The 26,622-nt window shown below is 45.8% G+C and overlaps 1 protein-coding gene and 1 long non-coding RNA gene across 6 annotated transcripts; one reads left to right on the forward strand and one right to left on the reverse strand.

Annotated features, from left to right (window-relative positions):
- Positions 1–504: 504 nt before the first annotated feature.
- Positions 505–22,311, reverse strand: Tmem231 (transmembrane protein 231). 4 transcript variants are annotated; one of them, XM_011248362.3, is made up of 9 exons: positions 22,126–22,308; positions 21,858–22,027; positions 16,047–16,297; positions 15,344–15,423; positions 7,326–7,454; positions 6,789–6,932; positions 3,755–3,836; positions 2,987–3,092; positions 509–2,607 (listed from the first exon to the last, which is right to left on the reverse strand). In XM_011248362.3, exons 4-9 carry the CDS (start codon positions 15,398–15,400, stop codon positions 2,430–2,432), a joined length of 696 nt encoding a protein of 231 aa, XP_011246664.1. In that variant the 5' UTR covers positions 15,401–15,423; positions 16,047–16,297; positions 21,858–22,027; positions 22,126–22,308; the 3' UTR covers positions 509–2,429. The 4 variants fall into 4 exon arrangements, with proteins under 4 accessions (NP_001344277.1, NP_001028493.1, XP_011246664.1 ...); NM_001357348.1 differs by lacking the exon at positions 16,047–16,297 and having other exon boundaries at positions 505–2,607; positions 22,126–22,311; XM_011248363.3 differs by lacking the exon at positions 15,344–15,423.
- On the forward strand, positions 2,604–17,559 carry Gm36531. Of its 2 annotated transcripts, XR_388035.3 has the most exons (4): positions 2,604–2,699; positions 3,510–3,710; positions 15,338–15,459; positions 17,255–17,559. It is a non-coding gene; the product is annotated as a predicted gene, 36531 (long non-coding RNA). The 2 variants fall into 2 exon arrangements; XR_879201.2 differs by lacking the exon at positions 3,510–3,710.
- Positions 22,312–26,622: the final 4,311 nt, after the last annotated feature.

Here is a 26,622-nt window from a genome sequence, read left to right on the forward strand (position 1 = left end):
GTGGGGGGGGGGGGGGAGAAATGAACAGAGTAGGGGGGACCCAGGCCTCACCTCACTCAAACAGAATCTGAACGGATCAAGTGACAAAATCAGACCTTTCCCCATCCACCTTCCCGGGATGAGTAATCAACTCAGACTCTGGGTTAGAGCTCAGCTGCAATTCTGTATATATTTCCACTATTTTTCCTTTTGCCATTCTGTGCCAAGTAGGCTTAGAACCACCCAACATCTGATCTGAAAAGCTGATACTCACCAAACACAGTTGTAAGTTTCCAGCCTGAGCCTCCCACTTGCCATATGGATTCCAATGAAAAAAAATCTTCTGTTACTAGGGGACTTTTGCCAAAGACCTAACAAAAGCGCCAGCGTCTTTAGGCAGGGCACTGGCAGAGGACGGCTATTAAAGTCAGTCAGTCAGAACCACGGGGAAGCTCTTCTCTCCCTATTCTCCACCGTCACCACCCCACACACACCCAGGGTCCCTGCCGTTCAGAAGCCAAGGGAAACGTTCTTTTGGAATATTTTAATTAGAAAGTTATAAAACATCATTGAGTTCTCAGTACAATTTTTGCACAGGATAGTTTAATTTAATGCAAAGTATCTTTGGTCATCTTTCTGTGTCTTGCTATCTTTTTTCCATACAATATACTTCTGATCATGCCCCAACCCCATTTCCTTATTTTATTGAGATAGGGTCTCAAGTGTCCCCGGCTGGGCTCTAACTCAAGGATGATCCTGAATTTCTCTGCTCCTGCCTCCACCCACAATGCACCGGGGTTATAGGCTTGCACCACCATAAAGGTTTATGTGTAGCTGGGGATGGAACACAGGGCTCCAAGTGTGCCAGGCAAGCGCTCTTCCAACTGAGCCACATCTCATAACCTTTTTGAAATTGAAATCAGAGACCATTTTTTTCATGTATATCTTCAGAAAAAAAAAAAAACCCCACTCAGGCACATAATCAGCTGTGTTAAGTCGGAGAAACTAGTACCAGAGAGTTTTTCTCCCTGAATACTCAAAATAGCTTTATTTTCAAAATTCTTACTTTGCTCAGCCTGACAGAAGGATGTCTCCAAGGTAAACTGAGGCACGTGGTGAGGAGTGTTTGTGGTTAGACCTGGAGGCATGGGGGATGGGGTAGGGAAGTCCTTTCAGGGCAGGGCTAATGATGTGGCAGAGTTTTTTAGGAGAGCACACTTGCTAGGGGAAGGAACGGGGCCAAATAACAGTTTTGGATGCAGAGTAGATGTCTTTGTAGATACATACCTCTATAGATTACAGGGCTATCTGGCTAGGCTTCTTGTCACTCCTTTAATGGCCAGGCTGGCTTAGATGCTCTGCTCAGCCTCTTTCCTCACCCTCCTCATGCCTTCCCCCAGAGCCTCCCCTCTGTTAAGTACTCTGTTCCTTAATCAAGGGAACTGCAAAACAACTGAGTTTTCAGCTCAGCCTCCAAATAAACCCTGCGGTTGTCAGGCAGTGGAAGCCAATGCCAACAACAACCCCTCTGTCACCCACATCCTTTCAGAAAGGGGGAAGGCCATCAAGGAGGAGTGGCCAGGCTGTTGGGTGAGAGCCAGGGAGAAAGAACCAGTTGTTAGAAGCCCACCATCCTCCCCTGGTGCAGGGAGGGGGTAGGCGGACGGACTGAATGAAGCAGGCGCTTCTGACTCCAGCCGCCATCCCAGGGGCACAGACAGAGGGCAAGAAACAGGGCACAGAGCCAGCCGCACCAGGAACAGAGGGCCGTTCAGCTGAGCTGATGACAGACCCCCACCTATTAGCCTGAGGGCAGGTGTCTGGTCCTCCTGCCCTTAAGTTACCCGCCAGCAAGCACGCGGTTCTGAGCCGCTTGTATTTAGGTCCTGGCCTGCCCCCTTTCGGTCTCCAGTTAAGAGGCTTCAGTTCTGGAAATCAAAGTTCTGAATGGGCACTGTGTAGATACCTAGGAGTAGAATGTACTCGGGGCTTGCGTGTTTCTTGTGAGAGCCCCTGGGGAGGCTAAGAAAGCGGCTAGCTTATGATAGGAGATAGGAGTGCGCAGGGCGTCCCAGCTCAAAAGACTCTTCGCTTGACCGGAGGTGGGGCTCTTTCAAAGATGTATGAACTCACAGTAATTGTCTCCCTGAAATTCAAGGCCAAAGCAAAGCAAAGCAAAGCAAAACCAGAAACAAAACAAAACAAAACGAAAATCACAGCCTCCGGCCACCCTGAGACCTTTCCACAAACTAGTGTTTGTGGGTTCCCTCGGTGCTTTGAAGGCGTGGATTTTGTGCAGTCCAGCCCTGGAAAAACCGTTGTCTCTGAAGTGAAACATGCAGGCCTGAAAGTGTCCGGTGGGCTCTTCGCAGAAATGTTGTAAGATGGCAGGTCTCAGAAGACAGGAATGAGGTAGCCGCGGTCCCTCGGGCTCCTGACGGGGTATCTTCTCAGGATAAGTGCTCTTTCCGTATCTCTCCCTGGGGCACGGCTACAGGGATAGAGGTCACTACTTGGTTCTGAAACACGAAGATTTTGATTCTTTCAAACACCCAGAGGAAGATCAGCAGGATGCTGACATACTGGATCCAGGCGAACTTGATCATCTCCCAGAACCCTGGCTGGTAAGTACAAGGCGCTAAGGAGACTACACACGTAAGACGCCGTTACCCGGAAGGAGGCAACAGCTACACGTAAGACGCCGTTACCCCGGAGCTCAGGTCAGATGGGAAATAGAAAGAATATTTCAAATACTCTTCAGATAAAATGGATGACCAGAGATTATTAAGATATAAATATGGTTAATTCTGCCTCAGAAGAATTGCTTAGAAAGAAATAGGCACAGGAAATTGATTTTTCTTTGCTGTGGGAACGGCAGTCATTTGTGTTGGGCTGCAGCAATTTCCTATCTTGTGAGGCCCACATCTGTTCCTACTTGGGGTAGCTAAAGAAGCTCTCCTTTCTTAGTGGAAATGAGCGACCACGGGGCAGCTAACAGAAAGGATATGAAATGACTTCCGTGGGATAGCGGATGACAGCATGGATCACGAACGGAGCTTCAGCGGCTCTGCCCACCAGCCAGATCGGGTTGGGGTCACTGAGGACAGTGGTAACTGCAACACAAACAGTCATTAGCCCAAAATATTTTTGAATACAGATCCCAAAGTGTTTCTTCTCTGTTTTTAAGATTTATTGTGTGCTTGTGTTTGTGTGTGTGTGTGTGTGTAGGCGTACCAGCTCTCTCCCTCTACCATGTGAATCCCAGGGATAGAACTCATGTCATCAGGCTTAATGAACAATGTATGAGAATGAAGAGAATGAAGGTTGTATGAAACTATTTATATACAGACAAAGAGTGAATGAAATAAAGAGGGAAAGAATTGATTTTCAGGCCAGCAGTTGTCAGATTTAGTTTCAGGAATTGTATTGCTAGCTTATTGCTGCTATTGTACTGCATAAAATTAAGAAGAAATACTGGAATTGCAACCTCCCCTTCCACCACTTGTGAAACATCTGTGTCTATCATCTAGAATGCCTTGCTGCCAGAAACAGTTGTGATGCCTTTAGGGAAAATGTCAGACCGCCAGCCAGCCTGGTGTACTGACTCAAGCCTAAGGCTGCTCCTTTAGGGAACAGTCAGATCTGCGGGCGCCTCTCTTCTACCAGCCTACACACCATCCGCCGCTGTCTGGGAAGTGAGGACAGGAAGTTGTCCCTGACTTCTTTTACAGGTATATTATGAGAGATAACTCAATTATCGGGGTCCACAACTCACCATTTCTTTCCTGATAGGCGGCAACAATGTGGGTGAGGTCGTAGTCCTGGGCAAAAGGACTTGTCCCATTGATCACGGACACCTGGGGCGGGGCAGGAGGACAGCTGTGAGCACTCTGCTCCTTCCCCCACCCAGCCGCTCACCCAGGCTCAGTCCTGGAGGCCACCCTGACCCAGAGACCCAGCCCTGATTCAGTAATCACTTTTATAGTGCTTTATTTTTATTGATCACAGTTATGTGTGTATGTGAGCGTGTCAGAGGGTAGGGATAAACACGTACATGTGAGCACGCATGCCCATGGATGCCAGAGGCATCGGATGCCCCTGGAGTTAAGAATTACAGGTGGTTGTGAGCAATCTGGTGTGGATGCTGGGAACCGAACATCTCACCAGCCCTGTTTCAGCAACCATTTCTTCGAGGATGAGTAAACTCTCTGTAGTAATTTAAATCATTTTGCTCTCAAGTTTACCTTTTATATAGATAGAAATAAGGGCCAATGTCCATCTACCACAGGTTTCACCTGTCTGTCTCTTCCAAGTGCTGGGATTAAAGGTGTGCGCCACCATGCCCGGTTTCTGTGTCTGTCTCTCTCACACACACGCACAGAGGAGAGGGAGAGAGAGAGAGAGAGAGAGAGACTGCCTTGTGGGGTTAAGGGCATGAGGAAAGCACGGGAGATGGCCCCTCACACACACACACCCCACCCCTGCCATGTGTCCATGTTGGCTTTTATGTAAAAACAGCAGTTTCTCTCCAATTCCTGTTCTAGGAAAACAGGCTATGCTAACCATGTGGTTGTCCGCACATTCCCTCCACCCCTGGTCCTGTTGGCATGTGCCATGGCCATGGGGCTCTCAAACAAACAATGCTGGGCCCCGAGCCAGCCGGTGCCTCAGGTAGTCACTGTCCTGGTTGAAAAACGTGACATTTATAAACCTCCTTTTCATTTCTGTTTGAGACTAGGCGTTGCTCATTTACATGGACATGACTGAAAAGCGTGACACAGGAGCAAGGCGCCTTCTTATTTCTGTTTGAGATGGGGTGTTGCTCAGTTAGTCAGGCTAGCCTTCACTTCCTGGCTTCAAGTCATCTTCCTGCCTCGGTTTCCCAAGCAGGGGCTGCCAAGACAGGCATGCCACCACACCCACTGGCAAACTCTTTCACTCTGGGCTGGCATATGTCACCTGTTCAATGAATGGTGACTAGTATTTTTTAAAAATATATTTACATAGGCATTTTATGAGATCACTTGGAAGGTGTGACAGTCAATATTGACTGTCATTGCCTGGCTTGAGCAACACTCAGGAGAGTTAGTAGAGCACACCGCTGGGTACAGGGCATCTCCAGAGAACTTTAGGAAGGGAGGGCTCAGAGCTGATCAGTGGTTTGACCCACTGATGGGTTCAAAATGTGAGCAGATATTGGATGGTTGGGGGGATGCTAAGGGGGTGTGAAGCTGTGGAAGGTGGGATCTGGTTGGAGGAAGCAAGGCACGGGAACCTGTCCTTCCAGGCTGCATCTTGCTCTGGTCCCAAGCTGCTTCACTCTCCTTCCTTCAGGACACAGCATGAGGAGCTCTTTATTCCCCTCCCTCCCACAGGGAGGAAACTGTGAGCAAAATAGATCTTTCCCCTTTCAGGTTATTCTGTCAGGAATGGTCACAGCAAGCAATAAACTAGCAGAAGTTGGCCTGGTGATGATGAATGCCTTTAATCCCAACAGGGCAGGTGTATCCCTGCCTGAGTCTGAGGCCAGCCTGGTCTACAGGGCAAGTTCCTGGACAGCCAGGGCTACAGTTTTAAAGAAACAAAACAAGACAAACAAACAGCGACAAAAATTAACACAGAATACATTTGGAATGTGTGTACCTGAAAGCAATAGACAGTTTGGTTCTTTAGTAAGAATGCTTCCCCTCTCTCTCCGGGTATAAACCAAGGTGTGCCTTTTTTACTTCTACAAAAAAAATTAGGGGCTAGATTGATGGTTCAGTTGTTAAAATCATGGACTGCTCTTCCAAAGGCCCTGAGTTCAATTCTCAGCAACTACGCCCTCTTCTGGGGTGTCTGAAGACAACTACAGTGTACTCATATACATAAAATAAATAAATAAACCTTTAAAAAATTATTATTTTTATCGCCGGGCGTGGTGGCGCACGCCTTTAATCCCAGCACTCGGGAGGCAGAGGCAGGCGGATTTCTGAGTTCGAGGCCAGCCTGGTCTACAGAGTGAGTTCCAGGACAGCCAGGGCTATACAGAGAAACCCTGTCTCGAAAAACCAAAAAAAAAAAAAAAAAAAAAAAATTATTATTTTTTATGTGTATGTGTGTTTTGTCTATATGTGTTTCTGTGCACCATCTGTGCACAGTGCCTGAGGAGGCCAGAAGAGGATGATGGAGCCATTGGAAGTGGAACTACAAGCAGTTGTAGGCTGCTACCTCAATGCTGGAAATCAGACCTGGGTCCTCTGGAAGAACAGCTAGTGCTCTCAACCATTGAGCCAGCCCTCCAACTCCCTTCCTACATTAAGAATTTGGGCTGGAGAGATCACTCAAAGGTTAAGAGCACTGACTGCTCTTGCAGAGGTCCTGAGTTCAATTCCCAGCAACCACATGATAGCTCACATCCATCTATAATGAGATCTGGTGCCCTCTTCTGACATGCAGATATATATGCAGAACTATATATGCTGTGTATATAATAAATAAATCTTTATAAAAAGAAAGAAAGAAAGAAAGAAAGAAAGAAAGAAAGAAAGAAAGAAAGGAAGGAAGAAAGGAAGGAAGGAAGAAAGAAAGAAAGAAAATTCATGATGGGGCTGGAGAGATGGTTTAGTGGTTTAGAGCACTGACTACTCTTCTAAGGACGTGGGCTTGGGTCCAGCACTGCACATTTATGGTGCCCAACATCCATTCAGGCAGAACACTCGTACACATAAGAAGAACTAAATGCTATATTTCTAAGCTTAAATTTCTTGTCCTTTGAAGGCTGTGATAAGCCTAGGCCTGAAGGTGCTGGACTACAAGGGCATCCTTACGTTGTATCTGATGTCCAGGCCACGGTAGCTCAGTGGCTGCTTCTGTTGCAGCCTCAGGTCGCCATTCACATATAACTGTGACCCAGGGACAGCAAAGGAGGACTGGAGAAAGGCCATGCTCTGCATCTCGAATGTTGACATCCTCTAAAATCATTAGGGAGAGAGATGATGACATTGTCAGGTCTGAAGAGCCTGGGGGTCCACAACTCACTTGTCAGCAGCTGAAGATGATAGGCCCGGCATGAGTGTGTTAGCCCACTCAGGAACTTTCTGCCCAGAAAGGCCTATTACTTTGAATACTCAATTTGTCTATGTTAAGTTCCTAGTCACTTTCCATAGAAGAGCCATCTGCAGTGTGGCTCTCCCTAGGGAGAAGGAGGAGGAGAAGGAGAGATGACTCAGAGGTTAAGAGCACTGACTGCTCTTGCAGAGGTCCTGAGTTCAATTCCCAGCAACCACATGGTGGCTCACATCCATCTATAATGAGATCTGGTGCCCTCTTCTGACATGCAGACATATATGTGAGGACAGACTCACGTGCAGTTGGTAGGAGAAGGTCAGGATTAGCTGCACACCGAGGACATGCTCTGTGGGTTGCAGGGGAAGTTCAAGTTTAAAGTACAGCACATCCATTTTTCCATCCTGGTTCCGGTCTTCTTCTCTGGACTACAAAAGAAGAGATTTACTTTCTTAGAGAATTGTTATAGCTGGACAGTGGTGGCACACACATCTTTAATCCCAGCATTTGGGAGGCAGAGACAAGCAGATCTGAGTTCAAGGCCAGCCTGGTCTACAAAGTGAGCCAGTGCTATACAGAGAAACCCTGTCTTGGAAAACCAAAAACCAACCAACCAACCAACCAACAAACAAACAACAACAACAAAAAGAAAGAAAGAAAAGAAAAAGAAAAAGAAGGGCTAGAGAGACGTCTCAGTGGTTAAGACCACTGACTGCTCTTCTGGAGGTCCTGAGTCCAATTCCCAGCAACCACATGGTGGCTCACAACCATCTGTAATGGGATCCGATGCCCTCTTCTGGTGTGTCTGAAGAGAGCTACATTGTACTCACATACATGAAATAAATAAAAACAAACAAACAAAACCAAACACCTACATACAACCCCCCCAAAAAAACCAAACAAAATCAGTTATTTATTTTAGTTATATGTGTGGGTGGGTGGGTGGGTGGGTGGGGACTATGCAAGCCAGAAGACGCTGTTAGATGCCCTGGGGCTCAAGGTATAGGTGACTATGAGCTGCCTGAGGAAGGTGAAAACTTTGGGTCCTCTGTAAGGACAGATTTGAGCCCTGTCTCCAGCCCCTAGAGAGGAGTTTCTTTTTCCTCTCCCTCCTTGCTCTTATTCCTGTTGTTCTTTGTTTAGGGAGCTAGGGATTGGCTAGGGTCTCTTACACACTAGACTAGAGCTGACCACTGTGTGCTAGCTCCATCTCCAAGTCAGTCTGTCCAAATGGAAAGAGCAGGGCTGGAGAGCTGGCTCGGCCATTAAGAGGTCCCAGAGTTCAATTCCCAGCAACCACAAGGTGGCTCACTACCATCTGTGATGGGATCTGATGCCCTCTTCTGGCACACAGGTGTACATGCAGATGGAGCACGCACACAAAATAAATAAGTAAACCTTAAAAAAAAAAAAAATAGAAAAAACCCCCCAAAGTCTAACTCTAATCATCATGTGTTTACCAAGCAAGTGCTATTCAATCCACCAAGCTCTATTTATACATTTTGTTAAGATTTATTTTTATGTGTATAAATGTTTGCATGCACATATGTCTGTGCACTGAATGCATGCCTGCTATACACAGAGGTCAGAAGGGTTCTGGAAGAGGCCCTGAAAGTGTTGTTGCAGATGGCTGTGAGCTATCATGTGGGTGCTGGAAACTACACTCAGGTCCTCTGCAGAAGCAAGATCAGCCAGTGCTCTTAACCACTGAGCCGTTATGTGTAGCCCCTATTTGCACATCCTAAATCTCGAGTGACTTTGCTTCAGATACTTAAGGTTGGTTGGTTGGACTATCTGTCTCATTACTCGTGTCGAAGCATCAATCAATAAAATACAAAAAGGAAACTAAGATCAACAAGATACCAAGACCACAAATATTTGACAAAAATCAGAGAAGGGCATAAGAAAAGTCACAGCCCATAAATCGTATGTGGGCGGTTAAAAGTAGATCAGTAGGTGGTCCCCACAGTCTCAGCTGTGACACAGTGACCTGACAGTGGTCAGCAGGAGGGACGGAACTGAAATGTGACCCCTCCGCCAGGCCTTGACACACATCAATGCCTCTATGCTAAGCTCATTCACATTGCCCTCCCATATACACCTCTCTGCAACCAAGAGTTTTTGTTTCTCAAATGAGCAAGGTTGGAGCCAAGCTAGGTGCCTTTGGAGCCTTTAAGTGATTTCTTTCCTTCGAGACAGCAATGTCCTTGTCTTAGGCTCCTTGTCATCTACTGTCCTTCCTCCACTGGCTACTTCTCTCCTTGTCCTTGATTATCAGCTTTCTGGGGGAGGAGGGAACTCTGTTAGCAGGGTGGCTGATAGAGTCACAGAGCCACTTATGTATCAGTTAGTATGAATGGGATGGGAAAGTGGCTGCCTGGCCTTCTGTGATTTAGCGTCCGTTGCTGTTAGGAAGACTGCTCTGTTGCTGTGAAGAGGCAACATGGCCACTGCTGTTCAGTGGTTTAGTCCATTATCATGGTGGAAAGCATGGCAGCATGCAATCAGACCTGGTGCTGGAGGGTTCTATGTCCAGATCGTCAGGCAGCAGAAAGAGATGAAACTCTGGGTCTGGCTTGAGTTTCTGAGATCTCAAAGCCCACCCTCCACGGGACACACTTCCTCCAGTGAGGCCACACCCGCTCCAATAAGGCCACACCCCCTAACAGTGCTACTTCCTATGGGCCTGCAGGAACCATTTATATTCAGACTACCACAACTACCTTCTGGACCTTTGGGCCATCAGGAAAATAAAGTCGAATAAACAATTCTCTGTTTACAAGAGGGGAGGGGCCAGGAGAGACTTGCTAGGAGGATAGGGACCCCTCCAAAGGGATGTGATAGGGAGAGGAAATCATTTCACTCACTCGACTTTTACAATTTGCATCAAGCCTCAGACAGATCAAGTGCTATCCACAGTACAGAAGAGAAAAATCTAGATACAGGAAGTCAGAATTTAAGACTGGGTATTTTACTGTGGTGTTTCAGCTTTTTGACTAATCAAGTGGAGATTAGGTGTTTTTACCTTAAATTTCTTTTAGTATTAACTAAACTGTTCAGATAAAAGAAAAAAAGATTAAAAAATAAAAATAAAGCAAACAGACAGACAGTAGCCAAGAATGGTGGGGCACACCAAAATCTCAACACTTAGGAGGCAGCCGAGGCAGAAGGAACATTACAAAATCGGGGCCAGCCTAGGCTACGTAGAATACAAGGCCTGCCCAGACTACAGAGTGAAACCCTGTCTCAAAAAAAAAAAAAAAAAAAAAAAAAAAAAAAAAGAACTGGGCACGGAAGGAGGAGACAGAAGGACCAAGAGTTTACGTCATCCTCAGCTACATTCCAAGTTTGAGGCCAGCCTGGGCTATACTACACCATCTTAAAAAACTAATAATGAGGGGATGTTACCTGAGACTTTCAAGAAGAAAAACAAGGCCACCATTGAGTAAAGCAAGCTGTATTTTGGGATGCACCTGTGACCAACTGCTTCTCCCTAAGCTGGGGTTTTGGAAAGCCACCCCTTTTGGCCTCTTGAGGTCTCTTTTATTTGAGTGATAAAGTGTGAGAGGCAGGGTATTGGCTGTTATACAGTCTCAGAAAAATATGAGTGGAGAAGGGGATGGGATAGGGTGTCACTTGCCCTCAATCCTAGCAATCAGCAAGCAGAGGCAGGCAGATCTCTGAGTTCAAGGCCAGCCTGGCCTACAGAGGGAGTTCTAGGACAGCCAAGGCTATACAGAGAAACCCCCGTCTCGGGGGAAAAAAAAAATCAACCAACGAACTAATCAATCAAATAAACAGTGAAAGGGAGTAAGGCAAGGATAGACTCATCATGCAAATGAGGTCACACACTTAATGTAGGGCGAAAAGCATGCTTTACAATTTACATCAGATCTAAGAAACAGCAAATTATTATTATTGTTGTTGTTGTTTGTTTGTTTGTTTGTTTGTTTTTTCGAGACAGGGTTTCTCTGTGTAGCCCTGGCTGTCCTGGAACTCACTTTGTAGACCAGGCTGGCCTCGAACTCAGAAATTCGCCTGCCTCTGCCTCCCGAGGGTTGGGATTACAGGCGTGCGCCATCACTGCCTGGCCAGGAACTTATTTTTAGTTATGCATAGAAACATTAACTTGCACAGGACAAACAGGAACCTTAATGTGCACAGGAACTTATTCTTCAGGGTCTTTTCTGCAAACAGTAACCGTAACCTGAAAGTTAGTAGTATATCACTCCTGTTTTAGTCTTACAGGAGGTGGAGAGCTCGTTCATCGGTTAAGAGCACTGTGTGCTGCACTTCCAGGGGACCAGAGTTCGGTTCTCAGTACTCACAATGGCTGCCTTACAACCAGCTGAAGCTCTAGGTCCAGGGAATCCCAGTGCCCTGCTCCCCACAGAAACTTAAGTGTACACATATCCACATAGGTGTACATACACATAGAAATATATGCACAACACACATAAATCAAAATACTAGAACTAATCTTAAACCAATAAAATAACAACAACAATAGGGCCAAATAATATATATATTATTTGGGCAGAGTTTGAGGTTAGCCTGGTCTACATAGTAAGTTCCAGGCAAGTGAGGGCTACATAGTAAGACTTTATCTCAAACAAAAATCCAAAACAAAAATAACACAAACAAAAATATTTCCAAATCCTAAAATGAAATAAATACATAAATAAATAACCTCAAAGGAACACATATCTTGACATCCACCCCACCCCCCACCCCAAAACAAAACAAAACCAAAGACGAGGGCAGAAAGCATCATTCTGTACAAAGGTAGTATTCTGCCGCAAGAGTGACAAATAAACACAGGACAGCACCAGGTAACTCTCAAGCGACACAGAGAACTGAAGCAGGCTAAGGTGGAGAGGGTGGAAATTAACTGAGACTTTGACGGCAAGTGTTTGGGATGATCTAACTTGCTGGCACCCTGACAGTATAAGCGGGGGAATGGGTGGAGGGCGATCCAGGCTAAGCAAGGGTCTGTGTGCCAAGTGTGGGTGACAGCAGGTCACCTGGACAGTGAGACGGCTGAGGAGGAGGAGGGGAGGAAGAGGAGGAGAAAAAGGAGGAGGCTCCTTTCATACACATGAGTCAAAGCTAGCTAACAATGACATACTTCCTCCAGCAAGGCTTCATCTTTAAATGTTCCACAACCTTTCCGAATAGCGCCACCAACTGGAGACCAAGTGTTCCCGCACGAGTCTAAGGAGGTCGGATGAGTTCAAACCCGGTGACTATACAAACTGTGATAATAGTTCCAGAGTGAGCCGGTGGACGGTGGGCTGGAGAGATGGCTCAGCTGTTAAAAGCACTGGCTGCTCTTCCAGAGGACTCAAATTTAATGTCCAGCAATCACGTGGTGGCTCAAAACTACCTCTAACTCCAGTCCCAGAGATCCATCCTGGCTTCTGAGTACACTGCACACTTACGGTGCATGGACATACATGCAGGTAAAACACCCACACACACAAACTGAATACAATGTCTTAAAAAAAAAAAAAAGGAGACATTCAGAGAGCTAACACCTCAACACTAGTTCTAGCTCAGTTTCTGATACCTGACTAAGAAAATTTGTAAATCACATCACTTCATTTGTATGAAAATATGTATATTTTGGAACTTAAAAAAGACATTTATTTACTTATTTGTGTGTGTCTATGTGTGTATGGCCCATGAGTGGCGGTCATAAGACAGCTTACAGGAGATAGTCCTCTCCTCCCATGTGGATTCTGGGGTTGAAGGGTAGTTGTCAGGCTTGGTGGCCAATATCTTTGTCTGCTGAATCAGCTAAAGAGCTCATTCTGTGACTTTTTTTTAAAAGATTTATTTATTTATTATATGTAAGTAAGTACACTGTAGCTGTCTTCAGACACTTTTTCTTCTCACTCCGGCCCACTCACTTGCTGAAGCTGTCATCAGACACACCAGAAGAGGGCATGAGATCTCATTATGGATGGTTTTGAGCCACCATGTGGTTACTGGGATTTGAACTCATGACCTTCAGAAGAGCAGTCAGTGCTCTTAACCACTGAGCTATCTCTCCAACCCCCTCTGTGACTTTTAAAAGCACCCATACACATATAATAAATAAAACTAAATATCTAAAAAAAAAAAAAAAACCAAGACAAAACAAACAAAAACAGAAAAGAAAGAAAGAAAACAATTTCATGGAGGTCAGAAAAGGGCGTTGGATTCCCTGGAACTGGAGTTACAGATGGCTGTGAGTCGCCACATGTGGGTGCTGAAAACCAAAACCCAAAAGCAAGAAGTGCTTGGTCTACAGAGTCAGTTCCAGGACAGCAAGGGCTATACAGAGAAACCTAGTCTGGAAAAACAAAAACAAAACAAAACAAACAAACAAAAAAGATAGGGTCTGTTGATCAGAAACAATGCTGCAGAGTCTAGGGAGGAAGAGCCTGGGATAAACTTAATGGTCTGGGGAATCCGGGTGTGGCCTGGCCCTACAGATAGCAGAGATCACCCAGTCCCAGAGTTCCCAATGGGAACCAGGTATATAACTGCTCTGTTGAAGACAATACTGCATAGTCAGCATTCCTGATTCCCCTCCTAGCGCATATCTTATCTCAGTCCATCCTAGAGCCCTCCACACCTCAGAGCTCGGAGGAAGGTCATATAGAGGGGAACCAGGAAGCCTGAAGGAAAATGGAAAAAAATACCCGACTTGATGGTTTTCGTGCAGCCCTTATCTGGGCCACAGCAGTAGTGGTTCTTTTTCACTCTAGCAGGGAGCAACCAGCCCTCAGGCGAGGCTCATAAGCTGAAGTTAGCTGAAGGGAACAGGGACCAAGAGGCAAATGGGGACACAACTCTCGGCATCTCAAGATCATTGCGAAGATGAAGGTGGGGTTGTAGCTGAGATGGTGACTGATAGCCAGCAAGAGCTACTGTTAATTTTCCTGTTAGTGAGGCTTGAACCTGGGGTCTTGTGTTTGCTAGGCTGGGGCTATACCACTAAACTACATTCTCAGCCAGGGTGGCTGCTGACCTAAGGAGTCCCACTGTGGCCAGAATGTCATGACTTAAAACTGTTTCCCAGGGCGTCTACAGTGTCTCGTGGCTTGTTGGGGTTTTGTTTGGTTCCTGCTTTATCCCTTGCGTTTTTTCTCTGTAATTTCCAATGTGAATGTTCAAGTGTATACCACTGTCCACCTCACTGTATTCTTGTCATTACTGGGTTATTACCTTTCTTTTTTTTTTTTTTTTTTTTGTTTAGTTGCAGTTAGGATGATGGCCCCATGGTTACGAGCTCTGGATGCTCTCGCAGACACTCAGGTTCAGCTCCCAGCACCCACTGCATGGCTCACAACCATCGGTGACTCCAGCTCTAGGAGATCCGATGCCCTCTTCTCCTTGGGGCTGAGGTTTACAAACCCTCGTCAACCAGCCCTTTGCTGTTGTTTTCAGATTGTGTTTTGCTACAAAGTCCTGGGTGGACTAGAACTGTAGTTCCTCAGAGATTCTGGACTTGTAACCACATCCTGCCATGATGGCTCTTTGGATGTTGGCACACAGAAGGGTAATGAGAACTAAATAAAGCAGGCCACCAGTGACTGTCAGGTGCCAAGGACAGCAAGACATACCTCAGAGGTAGAGATGGGAAAATGAGTGCTTAGACACATGGCCTCTCTATAGACTGTGACATCCATCTCTAATCTCCAGCCCTGTATCCTTAACAGAGCCATGTCACTGAGAAGGCCACTTACAAATAATAAAAACTAGACTGTAAAACCTTAAAACAAGCTGGGCGTCGTGGCGCACGCCTTTAATGCCAGCACTTGGGAGGCAGAGGCAGGCGGATTTCTGAGTTCAAGGCCAGCCTGGTCTACAAAGTGAGTTCCAGGACAGCCAGGGCTATACAGAGAAACCCTGTCTTAAAAAGCCAAAACCAAACCAAACCAAACCAAACCAAACCAAACCAAACCAAACCAAAACAAAACCCATTAAAACAAACAAATAAACAAACAAAAAAACCCCAACAACATGGGGGGGATCTTGGAGACACTGATATAGGTGAGCTGACCAGAGCAGAAGCAAGGCTGTCTGTGACTTTGTAGCATTTTCCAAAATTAGCAACATTAAAGCCACTTCCCCGTGTTGGTCAAACCTTGGCCTAAAAACCATGGCTTCCTTGACTCCTTGGACAGTTTCCCAGACATGGTGAAGCCAGGCTGGGTCTATATATTCAGAGCTAAAATAAAAGTATTTCATGGACTATGATTAAGCATATAAAATAAATACACATTTTTTCGATTGTGTATTGTTATATTTTGATATCTAGGCTTACTTGTTGAGCTTGTGATCGTCCTGTCTCAGCTCTGTGAGGAGCAGATGGTACAGCCATGCACCGCTATGCCCAGCTAGACACTGTTGACATAAAACCCAGAGCAAATGAGTCCTTCGGTGAGTCTATAGCTTCATATGTAAAATGGTGGACAGTGTTCTCTCAATTCACCTCACAGGGTCACTGTGAGATTAAATAAAGTTATATGATGTTTTCAAAATTAGTAGCTAATATTTGCTGTTTGTCACAGGCCAAATACTGTAGAAAGGACTTTAAATATGCTACTTGACAATAAAGAACTTCTTGTGTGTACAAGTAGATAGGGGAACATAGATAAGACATAGTAAGTCAACAGGAATTTTTACTACCATTGCTTGTATCACACACTACTCTCCTGTGGAGACACATTTTACATATCATAAAAATCTACTCTTTGAAAAAATGATAACCAGCGGGCTAGAGATTTTGATTAGATGCTAGGGTATTTGATAAGCATGCATGAAGCTCTGGGTTCAATCCTTAGCACCATTTAAACCAAGTGTGGTGGTCAGTGCTTTGAATCCCGGCATACAGGAAGTAGAGGCAGAGAATACAGCATACAGGAAGTAGAGGCAGAGAACCAGAAGTCCAAGGCAGTCGGGGGCTATATAGGACTGTCTAAAAACAATAATAATGACGACGACGACGATGATACTAAAATACATACCATGTGAAGGTGTCCAGCAAGGCACAGTGGTATGTGCCTGTAATGACAGCTATTAATGAAGCTGGGACAGAAGGGCCACAAGTTCAGAGGATCTCAGGGTTTTCTGACCACTGCCTTTATCTAGGTTCAGAAAGAATCCCTGTCTCAGAGGCTGGAGAGATGGCTCAGCCGTTAAGAGCACTGCTTTTCCAGAGGTCCTGAGTTCAAGTCCCAGCAAGCATATGGTGGCTCACAACCATCTGTAATGAGATCTGAAGACAGCAACAGCGATAGTGTACTAAATTACATAAAATAAAATAAATAAATCTTAAAAAACTAAACAAACACCCTGTCTCAGGGGAGTAAGGTAGAGAGTGATACAGCAGGACACCCAGCATCTTCCTCTGGTCACTGTGCACGTGCACACCTGTATGCATATGTGTGCATATACTACACACTTCACACGCACATGCATGCACATATAAATTTTATATATATGGGTAGATTTTAGTTATCTATTAAATGTTGGGTTATAAGGTACTTCAAAAGTTTAACTTTTTAAGCCGGGCGTGGTGGCGCTCGCCTTTAATCCCAGCACCTGGGAGGCAGAGATAGGCGGATTTGTGAGTTCAAGGCCAGCCTGGTCTACAGACTGAGTTCCAGGACAGCCAGGGCTACACAGAGAAACCCTGTCTCGAAAAACCAAAAAAAAAAAAAAAAAAAAAAAGTTTAACTTTTGAAGACTTGCTAAACTGTTTTCCAACGTGACTATCATTTAATATATTTACCTGTGTTTTTATATCTATGTTTTTTTTGGATTTTGTTTTGCTTATTGACAGTCCAGATTTTTTTCTTTTCTTTCCTTTCTTTCTTACACACACACGCGCACACACACACACACACACACACACACACACACGATGAGTACATTGTAGCTGTCATCAGACACCCCAGAAGAGGGCATCAGATCCCATTACAGATGGTTGTGAGCCACTTTGTGGTTGCTGGGAAGTGAACTCAGGACCTTTGGAAGAGCAGTCAGTGCTCTTAACCACTGAGCCATCTCTCCAGCCCTTTTTATACAGTGTCTTCTCTCTCTCTCTCTCGCTCTCTCTCTCTCGCTTTTTTTGTGGTATTGAGTCATCAATTCATTAAAAAAATCTTTTATTGTTTCTGTGTATGTGTACATCCATCTGTCTATGTGTTTACACGTGTGTTGATTCCTACAGAGGCCAACAGAGTGCACGAGATCACCCGAACCTGGAATTACAGGTGGCTGTTCCCTGCCTGGGATGGCTACTGGGAACTGAATGAAGCACTAAAACCACTGAGCCGTCCCTCCAGTACCAGTGATTAACACTAGCTGCTCTTCCGGAGGACCAAGATTTGATTCCCAGCACACACATGATGGCCTACAACCTTCCATCAACTCCGGTTCCAGGGATCGCACACCTTCTTCTTTTAGCCTCCATGTGCACTGCATTCACGTGGTACACAGCCATATATACAGGCAAAATAAAATGCTCATACACACAAAAAATAATAAATTAAGTTTTTTTGTTTGTTTTTTGGTGGTTTTTTTCGAGACAAGGTTTCTCTGTGTAGCCCTGGCTGTCCTGGAACTCACTCTGTAGACCAGGCTGGCCTCAAACTCAGAAATCCGCCTGCCTCTGCCTCCCGAGTGCTGGGATTAAAGGCGTACGCCACCACACCCAGCTAATAAAGCTAATAAATTAAGTTTTGAAGATTGTTCTAAAGGATACATTTAGGAAAAGGAGTTTTGTTTTACTTCTTTTAAGGCAGGTTCTCACTTTAGCCCTACTGAAATCGTAACTCACTGTGTAGCCCAGGCTAGCCTTAAACTCATGATGACTGTCATACTTTAGCCCACCAAGTTTGGAGTGTGTGTATGCTATGTGTGTATATATGTATATGTGTGTGTGTGTGTGTGTACACGTGCACACAAGAGTCTACATATACACACACACACACACACACACACACACACACACACACACACTCTCAAGTACAATAGGGATTGACCTTAGAGGTTCACACATTCTAGACAGCATTCTACCCTGAACAACATCCTAGCTAGGGCCAAGCTGTGTGATTATCCAGGCTGTTGCTTAGAGGTAGAGTGCTTGCCTGGCACGTTTCAGGCTGTCGGGTAGGGCCCCACCGTTGGAAACAAAAAGAAATGAAAGGAAACACAGCACATCTATCCAGGATTAAGGATAACTAGTTTGCAGCTTCTTAAATTTGAAAGGGGAACCACCTACCAGGAGCAGAGGAAGAAGATGAGCAGCCCTCTGAAGGGAGTGGCTTCTGGTTCCAGAGATAAGCAGCTGACTGCAGCCTGCTAAGCTACCCCGCAGTGGTAGCGAATGAGTAAGTTAAGAGGGACAAAAGGGCAGCCTAATGTTTATTCTTGCTTTGGCGAATACCTCAACTTTCCGTTACTTCTTAGACTCAAATGTCCAGAAGTGTATATGAGAACAATGGGAATGTAAAGAGGAAAAAATAAGGAGAACACCTTCCACCAAAATCCCACACATAAACACACTATGTTTGCCAGGTGTGGTGGCACTTGCCAGCCAACCCAATGCTTGGGAGGTGGTGGCAAGAGGACAGCCAGTTTGAAGCCAGCCGAGGCTTGCATAGTGAGTTGGAGTTTGGTCTGGACTATGTAGAGAGACCCTGTCTCAAAGATAAATAGCAACCAATCAGCCAACTAAAAACAAACAAACAAATAAAAAACTGTCTTAAAGTAAAACTAGAACTAATTTTTGTTTGTTTGTTTGTTTTGTTTTGTTTTTTTTCGAGACAGGGTTTCTCTGTGTAGCCCTGGCTGTCCTGGAACTCACTTTGTAGACCAGGCTGGCCTTGAACTCAGAAATCTGCCTGCCTCTACCTCCCAAGTGCTGGGATTAAAGGAGTGCGCCACCACCACCCAGCAAAACTAGAGCTAATTTTGTTTAAGGTTTTTGTTTGTTTGTTTTTTACATTTGATCTTAGCCAAAAGGCCGAGAAGCGATAGGTTTTGTTTGTTTTCACCTTTGGAAAGAAAACACATGAAGTGTGGATCTTAAGAAGCTCAGTGAGTGAGTACACAGGGAAGGGCAGGTCCACCTCTACCCTGGCCCCTCACCCAATCACTCTTCTCTAGAGGCCTTAGAGCGGAGTTTCTCAACCTATGGATCTCAAGTTCTTTGGGGAGGTGGGGAGCTGAAGGACCCTTTCACAGAGGCTGCATATCAGTTACATTACAATTCATAAAAGTAGCAAAATTACAGTTATGAAGTAGCAATGAAATAATTTTTTAGTTGTGGTCACGACAGCATAAGGAACTGTGTTAAAGGATGGAAGCACTAGGAAGGCTCTATTGCATTAGAGGCTTGAGAATAAAAATGGGGCCAGGTGTGGCCGGCCTTGCTTGTAATCTTCGTAGTTAGTAAGAGAAGGATCACCAGATCCATATGGGCAACCTGGCCCATAGCTGGACTTCATTACAAAGCCCTGTCTTAGGGATAAATAAATTAATAAATGGAGCTGGAGAGCTGGCTTAGCAGTTCAGAGCACTGGCGGTTCCTCTAGAGGATCCTGGTTTAATTCCCAGGGCCCATAGGGCAGTTTACAACTGTCTATAACTCCAGTTCCAGGGGATCCGAGGCACCAGGCATCACATAGTATACATATATGTGCATGTAGGCAAAGTACCCACACACAGAGAATAAAATAAGCAAAGCAGCAAGGTAAGTACATAAATAGTAAAAGCAGGCGTGGTGGCTCACAACTGCAGTCTCAGCGCTGAGCAGGCACAGGCTGGAAGACCGAAACACAAAGTCTTTAAGGTCATCCTAGGCTACAAAACCAAGCCATCCTGGATGACATGACATGCAGTCTCAAGAAACTAAAAGGGTATGTGTTGGTGGCCTGGGGGAAGAGTCTTGACCATCTGAAGAATAAAAGAGTGCAATGATGTTAAAACAAAACAAAACTTCCAAAGCAAAAACTTTTGCATTAGTTACCTAATGAGAGTGTGTTAGAAGCCCTCCCCAGGCTGGGTGGCTGGCGGTAGTAGCAGAGGGGAGGGAGAGGTTGACAAATCTCTGAGTTCGAGGCCAACCTGGTCAACAGAGCAAGTTATTTGACAGCCAGCGCTACACAGAGAAACCCTGTTCTAACAAATAGAAAGAAACGCTTTCCAGATGTTTAAATAAGATTTGCCGAGTCTCCACCTCTTTCATGAGAATCCTCTACTGACATTCCACGGGGGAAGCTGGAGCCTGCGCTCCCCTCCCACTCCCACCAGGCCCCATCGCACCTCCCCCTCTCTCATCCCTTCAGTTTCCCTAGGTGCGCATTTTGCTTAGTCAGCCTTTCATGTCGTAACTAAGACTACTACGCAAGTCCGGTTCGCAACCTTGACTGCGCATCCTTCCTAGCGTCTTCTCGTGGCTTATTTCCTTGCAGTTAACAATTACTTTACTTGCTTGCTTTGTTTTCTCTAAGTGCATGAAATTTCAACAAAACGCTTCCACTGGCATTCAGACGTGCATGACTTAAGTCTGGGCCTCACGTCTGTAGTCCCAGCTTCGTAGCTGGCTGAACTGGGCTTACAGCTTGGGCAGGCAACATAGCAATAACCCATCTCAAAAAGAATAAAAAAGCTGTAGGATTTAGTTAAAGCTTTGTTTATTCACTTACTAATTTTAATAGTAAAACGATTGGAGCAAATTAAAAAAAAAAAAAATCAAGGATGGGTAATGAGATAGCTCAGCAGGTAAAGACTCCTGCAGCCAACCCTGGGAATCCAAGCTGGATTCCCGGGACAGTGACAGGAGGGAACTGACCCCTCCAAGTTGTCTTTTGACTTTACATGCCAGCGCTACGCTTTTGAGACTGAATAGCCCTGAGCTTGCTGTATAGGTCAGGGAAGGGGGGGGGCAATCCTGCCTCAGGTGGAGGTTAGAAACAAAATATTTACTAACAAACACCTAGTTAAAGTCATCACTCTGCCCATGTCATTATATGAACGGCAAGGGATGACCGTAAGGAAGCACTTGATTTATGCGAAAGTAAACACTAAACTGCAGCCAGTAAAATGTTTCCCTTACACAGGAGACAGCTGCAGTGTGGCAAAGAGTTGAGAAGCCTAACCCAGACAGGCGTGGCTTGGCTAGAGCAGGACCTGAGAATTCAACCAATCACCGCTTGCCCCGCCCTACCCCGCATCAAGTCTGCATAAAAACACTGGTACTTTCTGTCTTTACAGCTTGGTGATGTTCAAACTCAGCAGCGTACTGGGGTGTACAGAACTCCGCCTACAAGCCCTCAAAGGGGTTTTTTCTTCAGCCACCTTTCCATTCAGAAAATGACCAGCACCAGAAACAGGCTCTGGACTCTTGTTGTCCGGCAAACACAGTGCCTGCACGGCTGCCTTTCTAGGGAAACCTGGAGAAACTGAATAAAACTATCTAGAAAGTTAAGCATGCGCAGGCCAAAGGGACTTTTGTTTCCAACCCTCGTGGCTCCTTAAGATCCAAGCTGTGGGACTGAGAGTGGCTCAGTGGTTAAGTCCTTGCATGCAAGCACAAAGCCTTGGGTTTGATTCCCAGCACCCCATATACCCCAGCAGGGCGTTGCATAGCGAATCCCCGGCACTGGGAAGGTGAAGGCCGAGTATCAGTTGTTGAAAGACGACTTTGGCTATATAGTTTAAGGCAAGCCTGGGATACACGAGACTCTGCTCTCACACCCGGTCAAATGACCCAAACTGGGATCTCACTCCATCCTATCACCCCCAGGATCCGGGCGGGAACCACGCACCGACACGAGCGGGACGCGCAGGTGAGCCCCCTGCAGCCGGTTGAAGGTGGGGAACGTGCTCCAGGCGAGGAAGGCTTCAGGCTCCGGCCCCAGGAGAGCCACGAGCAGCACTTGGTGCTGGAAGCGCACGTTCGGCTGCTCCTCGTAGCTGCTCCGCTTCAGCCAAAACCCTGCGGGAGACAAGGCGGGTTGGGGGGAGCCAGGTTAGGATTGCCGGCCTGGGCCCGCCGGCCGCGCCGTGTGGCCCTCCAGGCCCGGGCAGGCTCACCGTGGCTCCGGAAGGCCACCAGCAGCGGGGGGATGTAGGTGAGCGCGGTGGTCAACAGCAGGAAGAGCGCGGCCTTGGAGCAGAGCCCCGCGCGGTAAGCGCGCTCGATTGGGTGAGAGAAGAGATGGTACAGCGCCATGAGCGCAGGGCCGCAGCGCCGAGTCTCCACGGCAACCGACGGCGGGCAGAGGAACCAATAGCAGGCATGCAGGCCTCTAGAAGGGGGTGGAGCTAGCAGGAGGAGGGTCCTGTGTTAGTGCTGTGCCTGCGCGTCTCTTCAAGAAGGCAACTGTATGGGCTGGTGAGATGGCTCAGCCGGTAAGAGCGCTGACTGCTCTTCCAAAGGTCCTGAGTCAAATCCCAGCAACCACATGGTGGCTCACAACCATCCATAATGAGATCTGACGCCCTCTTCCGGAATGTCTGAAGACAGCTACAGTGGTGTACTTACATATAATAAATAAATCTTAAAAAAAAAAAAAAGAAAGCAACTGTAATGATATTTTCACTCACCAAAGTCTGTGTCAATTGTACAAAATCAGACGTGCATAGATGTTGACATCACCCCATAGATCATCTATTAACTCATGACATAAGGATGGTTGATGTAGCTTAGTTGGTAGAGGGCTAGCCTACTATACAGGAAGCCCTGAGTTCATCTCCAGCACTTCATTAAACCAGGCACCTTGGCCCACATCTGTAACACTAACAACTCTTCAGGTGAAGACAGAAGGATCAGAAGTCCAAGGTCATCTTTAGCTACATTGTGAGTTTGAGACCAGCCAGAGATACTGGAGACTTTGTTTCAATGCAAAAACTCCATTGAGGTTCATACTGAAGTCGGGACATTCCTATAACAAGGCCACCGTCCTAGAACCAGGTACTTTTGTCTTCAAGGTTAATGCTTTCACTATGCCCCATAGCAGGAAAGATAGAAAACAGGAAACAAACCCCCTGATTATTTAAAGGTTAGAACAAAAACAAAAAATAAAAGGCCGGGCGTAGTGGTGCACGCCTTTAATCCCAGCACTCAGGAGGCAGAGGCAGGCGGATTTCTGAGTTTGAGGCCAGCCTGGTCTACAAAGTGAGTTTCAGAACAGCCGGGGCTACACAGAGAAACCCTGTCTCGGAAAAAAAAAAAAAAAAAAAAAGGTTAAAGGGTATTTTACTAAATGGCTCCTTCTGTTGTACTTTGTTAGCTATAAACACTGATACTGTCTTCCCCAAAGTTAGCATTAGCTGATCACTTAGGTAAATACTAACACCAATATCTTAACATGGAAGACAGATTTTTACCTGTTTGGAAGTAGGGTCTTACTATGTAGCCTGTGCTGGCCCTCAATTCTCCTTTCTCCAGGTCCTCTGCAAGAACAATCGGTGCTCTTAACAATTGGGTCATCTCTCCAGCTCCCACCATCTATCTTAATTCTGGAAAGGCTGTCCTCTGACCTCTACATGCCTGTCATGGTGCTCATCTGCATCTATGCACAAATAATGAATAAGTAAATGTAGTGTAACATGTAAGTAAGCTGGAGAGGCCGGTTTTCCAGAGGATCAAGGTTTGACTTTCAGCACCCACACAGGGGCTCAGAGCCAACTGTAACTCCAGTCCTAGGGGATCCAACAGCTTCTGTGGGCACTGCAGACACATGGTCCATAGACACACACGCAGGCAAAACACCCAAACACATGTAGTTAAAATAAAGGTGTTGGCACACAGCTTTGATCCCAGTGTTTAGGAGACAGAGGCAGTCAGATCTCTGAGTTCTAGGCCAGCCTGGTCTACAGAGTGACTTCCAGGACAGCCAAGGCTACAATGAAAAACCTTGTCTCAAAAAATAAATAATAATAATAATAGGAAATATAAATGTATTTTTAAATTAAAAAATAAAAACTGTGCTTAAATAACCGTTTTGGAATGGCTGAATGTAATGTAGATTCTTTGTGGTGGTTGTTCTCTGAGTAAGAGAATGTTTGCCTCCAAAGAGTCGACAGAAGGAAACATACACTGTCGCTAAGTCACCGGTGAGACAGGGAGGTGACTGTTACGAATTTAGAAGTATAAAATGGTTTAGCCTTAGCTGGGTGTGGTGGTGTATACCTTTATTCCCAGCACTGGGGAGGCAGAAGCAGAGACAGAGGGAGGTGGATTTCTGTGAGTCCCAGACCAACCCAATCTACATTGTGTTCTCCTGTCCCTGAAGTTTGCCTCAAAAGATGATAAAGTCATTTCCTTCCAACTATGTATTTCAGATGGGAGTAGGGGGTTCATACCTGAAATCCTAGTGTTTTGAAGGCTGAGACAGGAGGATCAGGTGTTTAAGGCCAAGCTTGGCTACAAAGCAAGCCTGAGGCCAGCCTGGGCTACATGAAACTAGCACAACCATCCAAGCCAGGCTGGTTCAGTAGGAAAGAACACTGGCAGCATAAACAGGAGCTCAGGAAAAAGCCAGATCAGGATGTGTGTGCCTGTAATTTCAGGATGGCTGGGGCTTTTGGTGACTGCTAGACTAGCTCCAGATTCAATAAGAAACCCTGTCTCAGAGGAATAAATGATGTGTGGTAGGGAGAGACCCCTGATATCCTACTGTGACCATCACATCTATACACGTGGGCACAGGCATCCACATACATGAATGTATAAACCACAAGCATAGGAATTCAAGTCCAGTCTTGGCTATATTGTCCTGGGATACACACACGAGACCTTGGTCATAAACAAAATTAAAGAAAACATCCAAACAGCATCACCACCAACAGTAAAAACAAACAAACAAACAAACAAACAAACAAACAAACAAACAAAACGGAATGGAACCCTTAGTTCTTTTTGTATCCACCACAGGAGCTCCTCCTTGGAGTCTTGGGTCAGGTTAGCACTCCTGCCTCAAGACTGGCCAGCATTTCTTTTGCCTAGTCACTTCCTAGTTCTTTCCTTGAGCCTGTATTTTCTTTCCTTGGCTTTGTGCTGGCCCCTGGCTGTCTTACACTGTCCATGTCTGCCTCTGTCTCCATCATCCTAAGTCCATCCTGCCTGACTTAATGGTCTGCCATGATGGTTGATCTACCTCCTACTGCTCCACTCACCTCCTCCGTTTGCTGCCCCCATGTAGAAGGCATCCAGTGCCTTAGAATATTTGAGAAAGCTAAATGCAATGACCAACACATGGATGCTTTAATGAAGGATGAACCAAAAGAAAAAAAGGTACCATCTGAGCAAATAAGACAGAAAGACATTGCTCCTCATCATAGTTGTCGTGGGACGTGCCTGCCTATTGGGTGATGAACAGTGGGTTTCTCCCTAGGAAGTGTACTTAGCTCTTACATGCTTTTAAGGGATAGACACAGGTCTTGGACTGGGATAGTGTAACCAAACCAGCTCAGTCAGTCAACAGTTTCTCCAGGGCAGGAATGAGGATTAAAAAGAGAAAAAGACAATTAGACAACACTGTAGCATGACCCCAGCCAGTTCAGAGGCTGAGATGCTTTTATTTTTTTCCCAATCTGCTTTTTTACCATTTTAATTACATGCAAGTAAAAAGGTCAGTTCTAGGTTAAGGAACAAACAAGACAATAAACACAAATAGTCAAGGAACGAGCAAGGCAATAAACAATGTCCCAAGATCACTTTTTCTAAGGGCTAATCAGGGTGACCAAGATAGCAGAGCCTACTTCCCCATCCTAACCCAAAATCATATTCATGCCTGAGGCCTACTTCTTTGTTCTAGCCCCAAATCAGATTCAGGCCTGAGCTTACTTCCCTGTCCTGGCTCAATGTCAAATTCCTCCCTTTAGCACACTTCCTTGTCCTGGTCCAATGTCAAAGTGCCCCCCACTCCCACTCCTGTGCGCCAAGTGGCCCCAAAAGCTCTCCACAATAATGACCAGCTTTGAAAAATTTCTCCCTCACTCCCTTTCTGCAGTTGGAGATTCGAACTAGGGGTTTTGTGTATAGTAGGAAAGTACTCTACAACTGAGCTAAACTTCAGCCTCTTAAGCCTGTTTTTTTTGTTTTTGTTTTTAAGGCAAGATTTGTCTGTGTAGCCCTGGCTGTCCTGGAACTCATTTCTTAGACCAGGCTGTCCTTGAACTCAGAGAGATAGGATCTGCCTACCTCTGTCTCCTGAGAGCTGGGGTTAAAGGTGAGCCCCATCACTGACCGGTTCACTTCTTTTCTTTCATTACAAGGGTCCTAGGGACAAAACTCAAGGGTCCTTAGTCTTGGCAGCAGATATTATTACCTGAGTCATCTCACCAGCCCCTGAGAAATAGATTTGAAACAGGATGGTTTTCAACCCAATGATACCAGAGGATGACCTTGAATTCCCAACTCTCCTGCCTCCACATTGATTGACTTTGCAGGTGAACAGGGCATAGAGGTACACACTTTTGTTGTTGTTTTTTGTTTGTTTTTTTTTTTTTTTTTGTTTTTGAGACAGCTTTTCTCTGTGTAGCCCTGGCTGTCCTGGAACTCACTTTGTAGACCAGGCTGGCCTA

The sequence above is a fragment of the Mus musculus genome, chromosome 8, assembly GCF_000001635.26.
Source record: "Mus musculus strain C57BL/6J chromosome 8, GRCm38.p6 C57BL/6J".
Taxonomy (NCBI): Eukaryota; Metazoa; Chordata; class Mammalia; order Rodentia; family Muridae; genus Mus; species Mus musculus.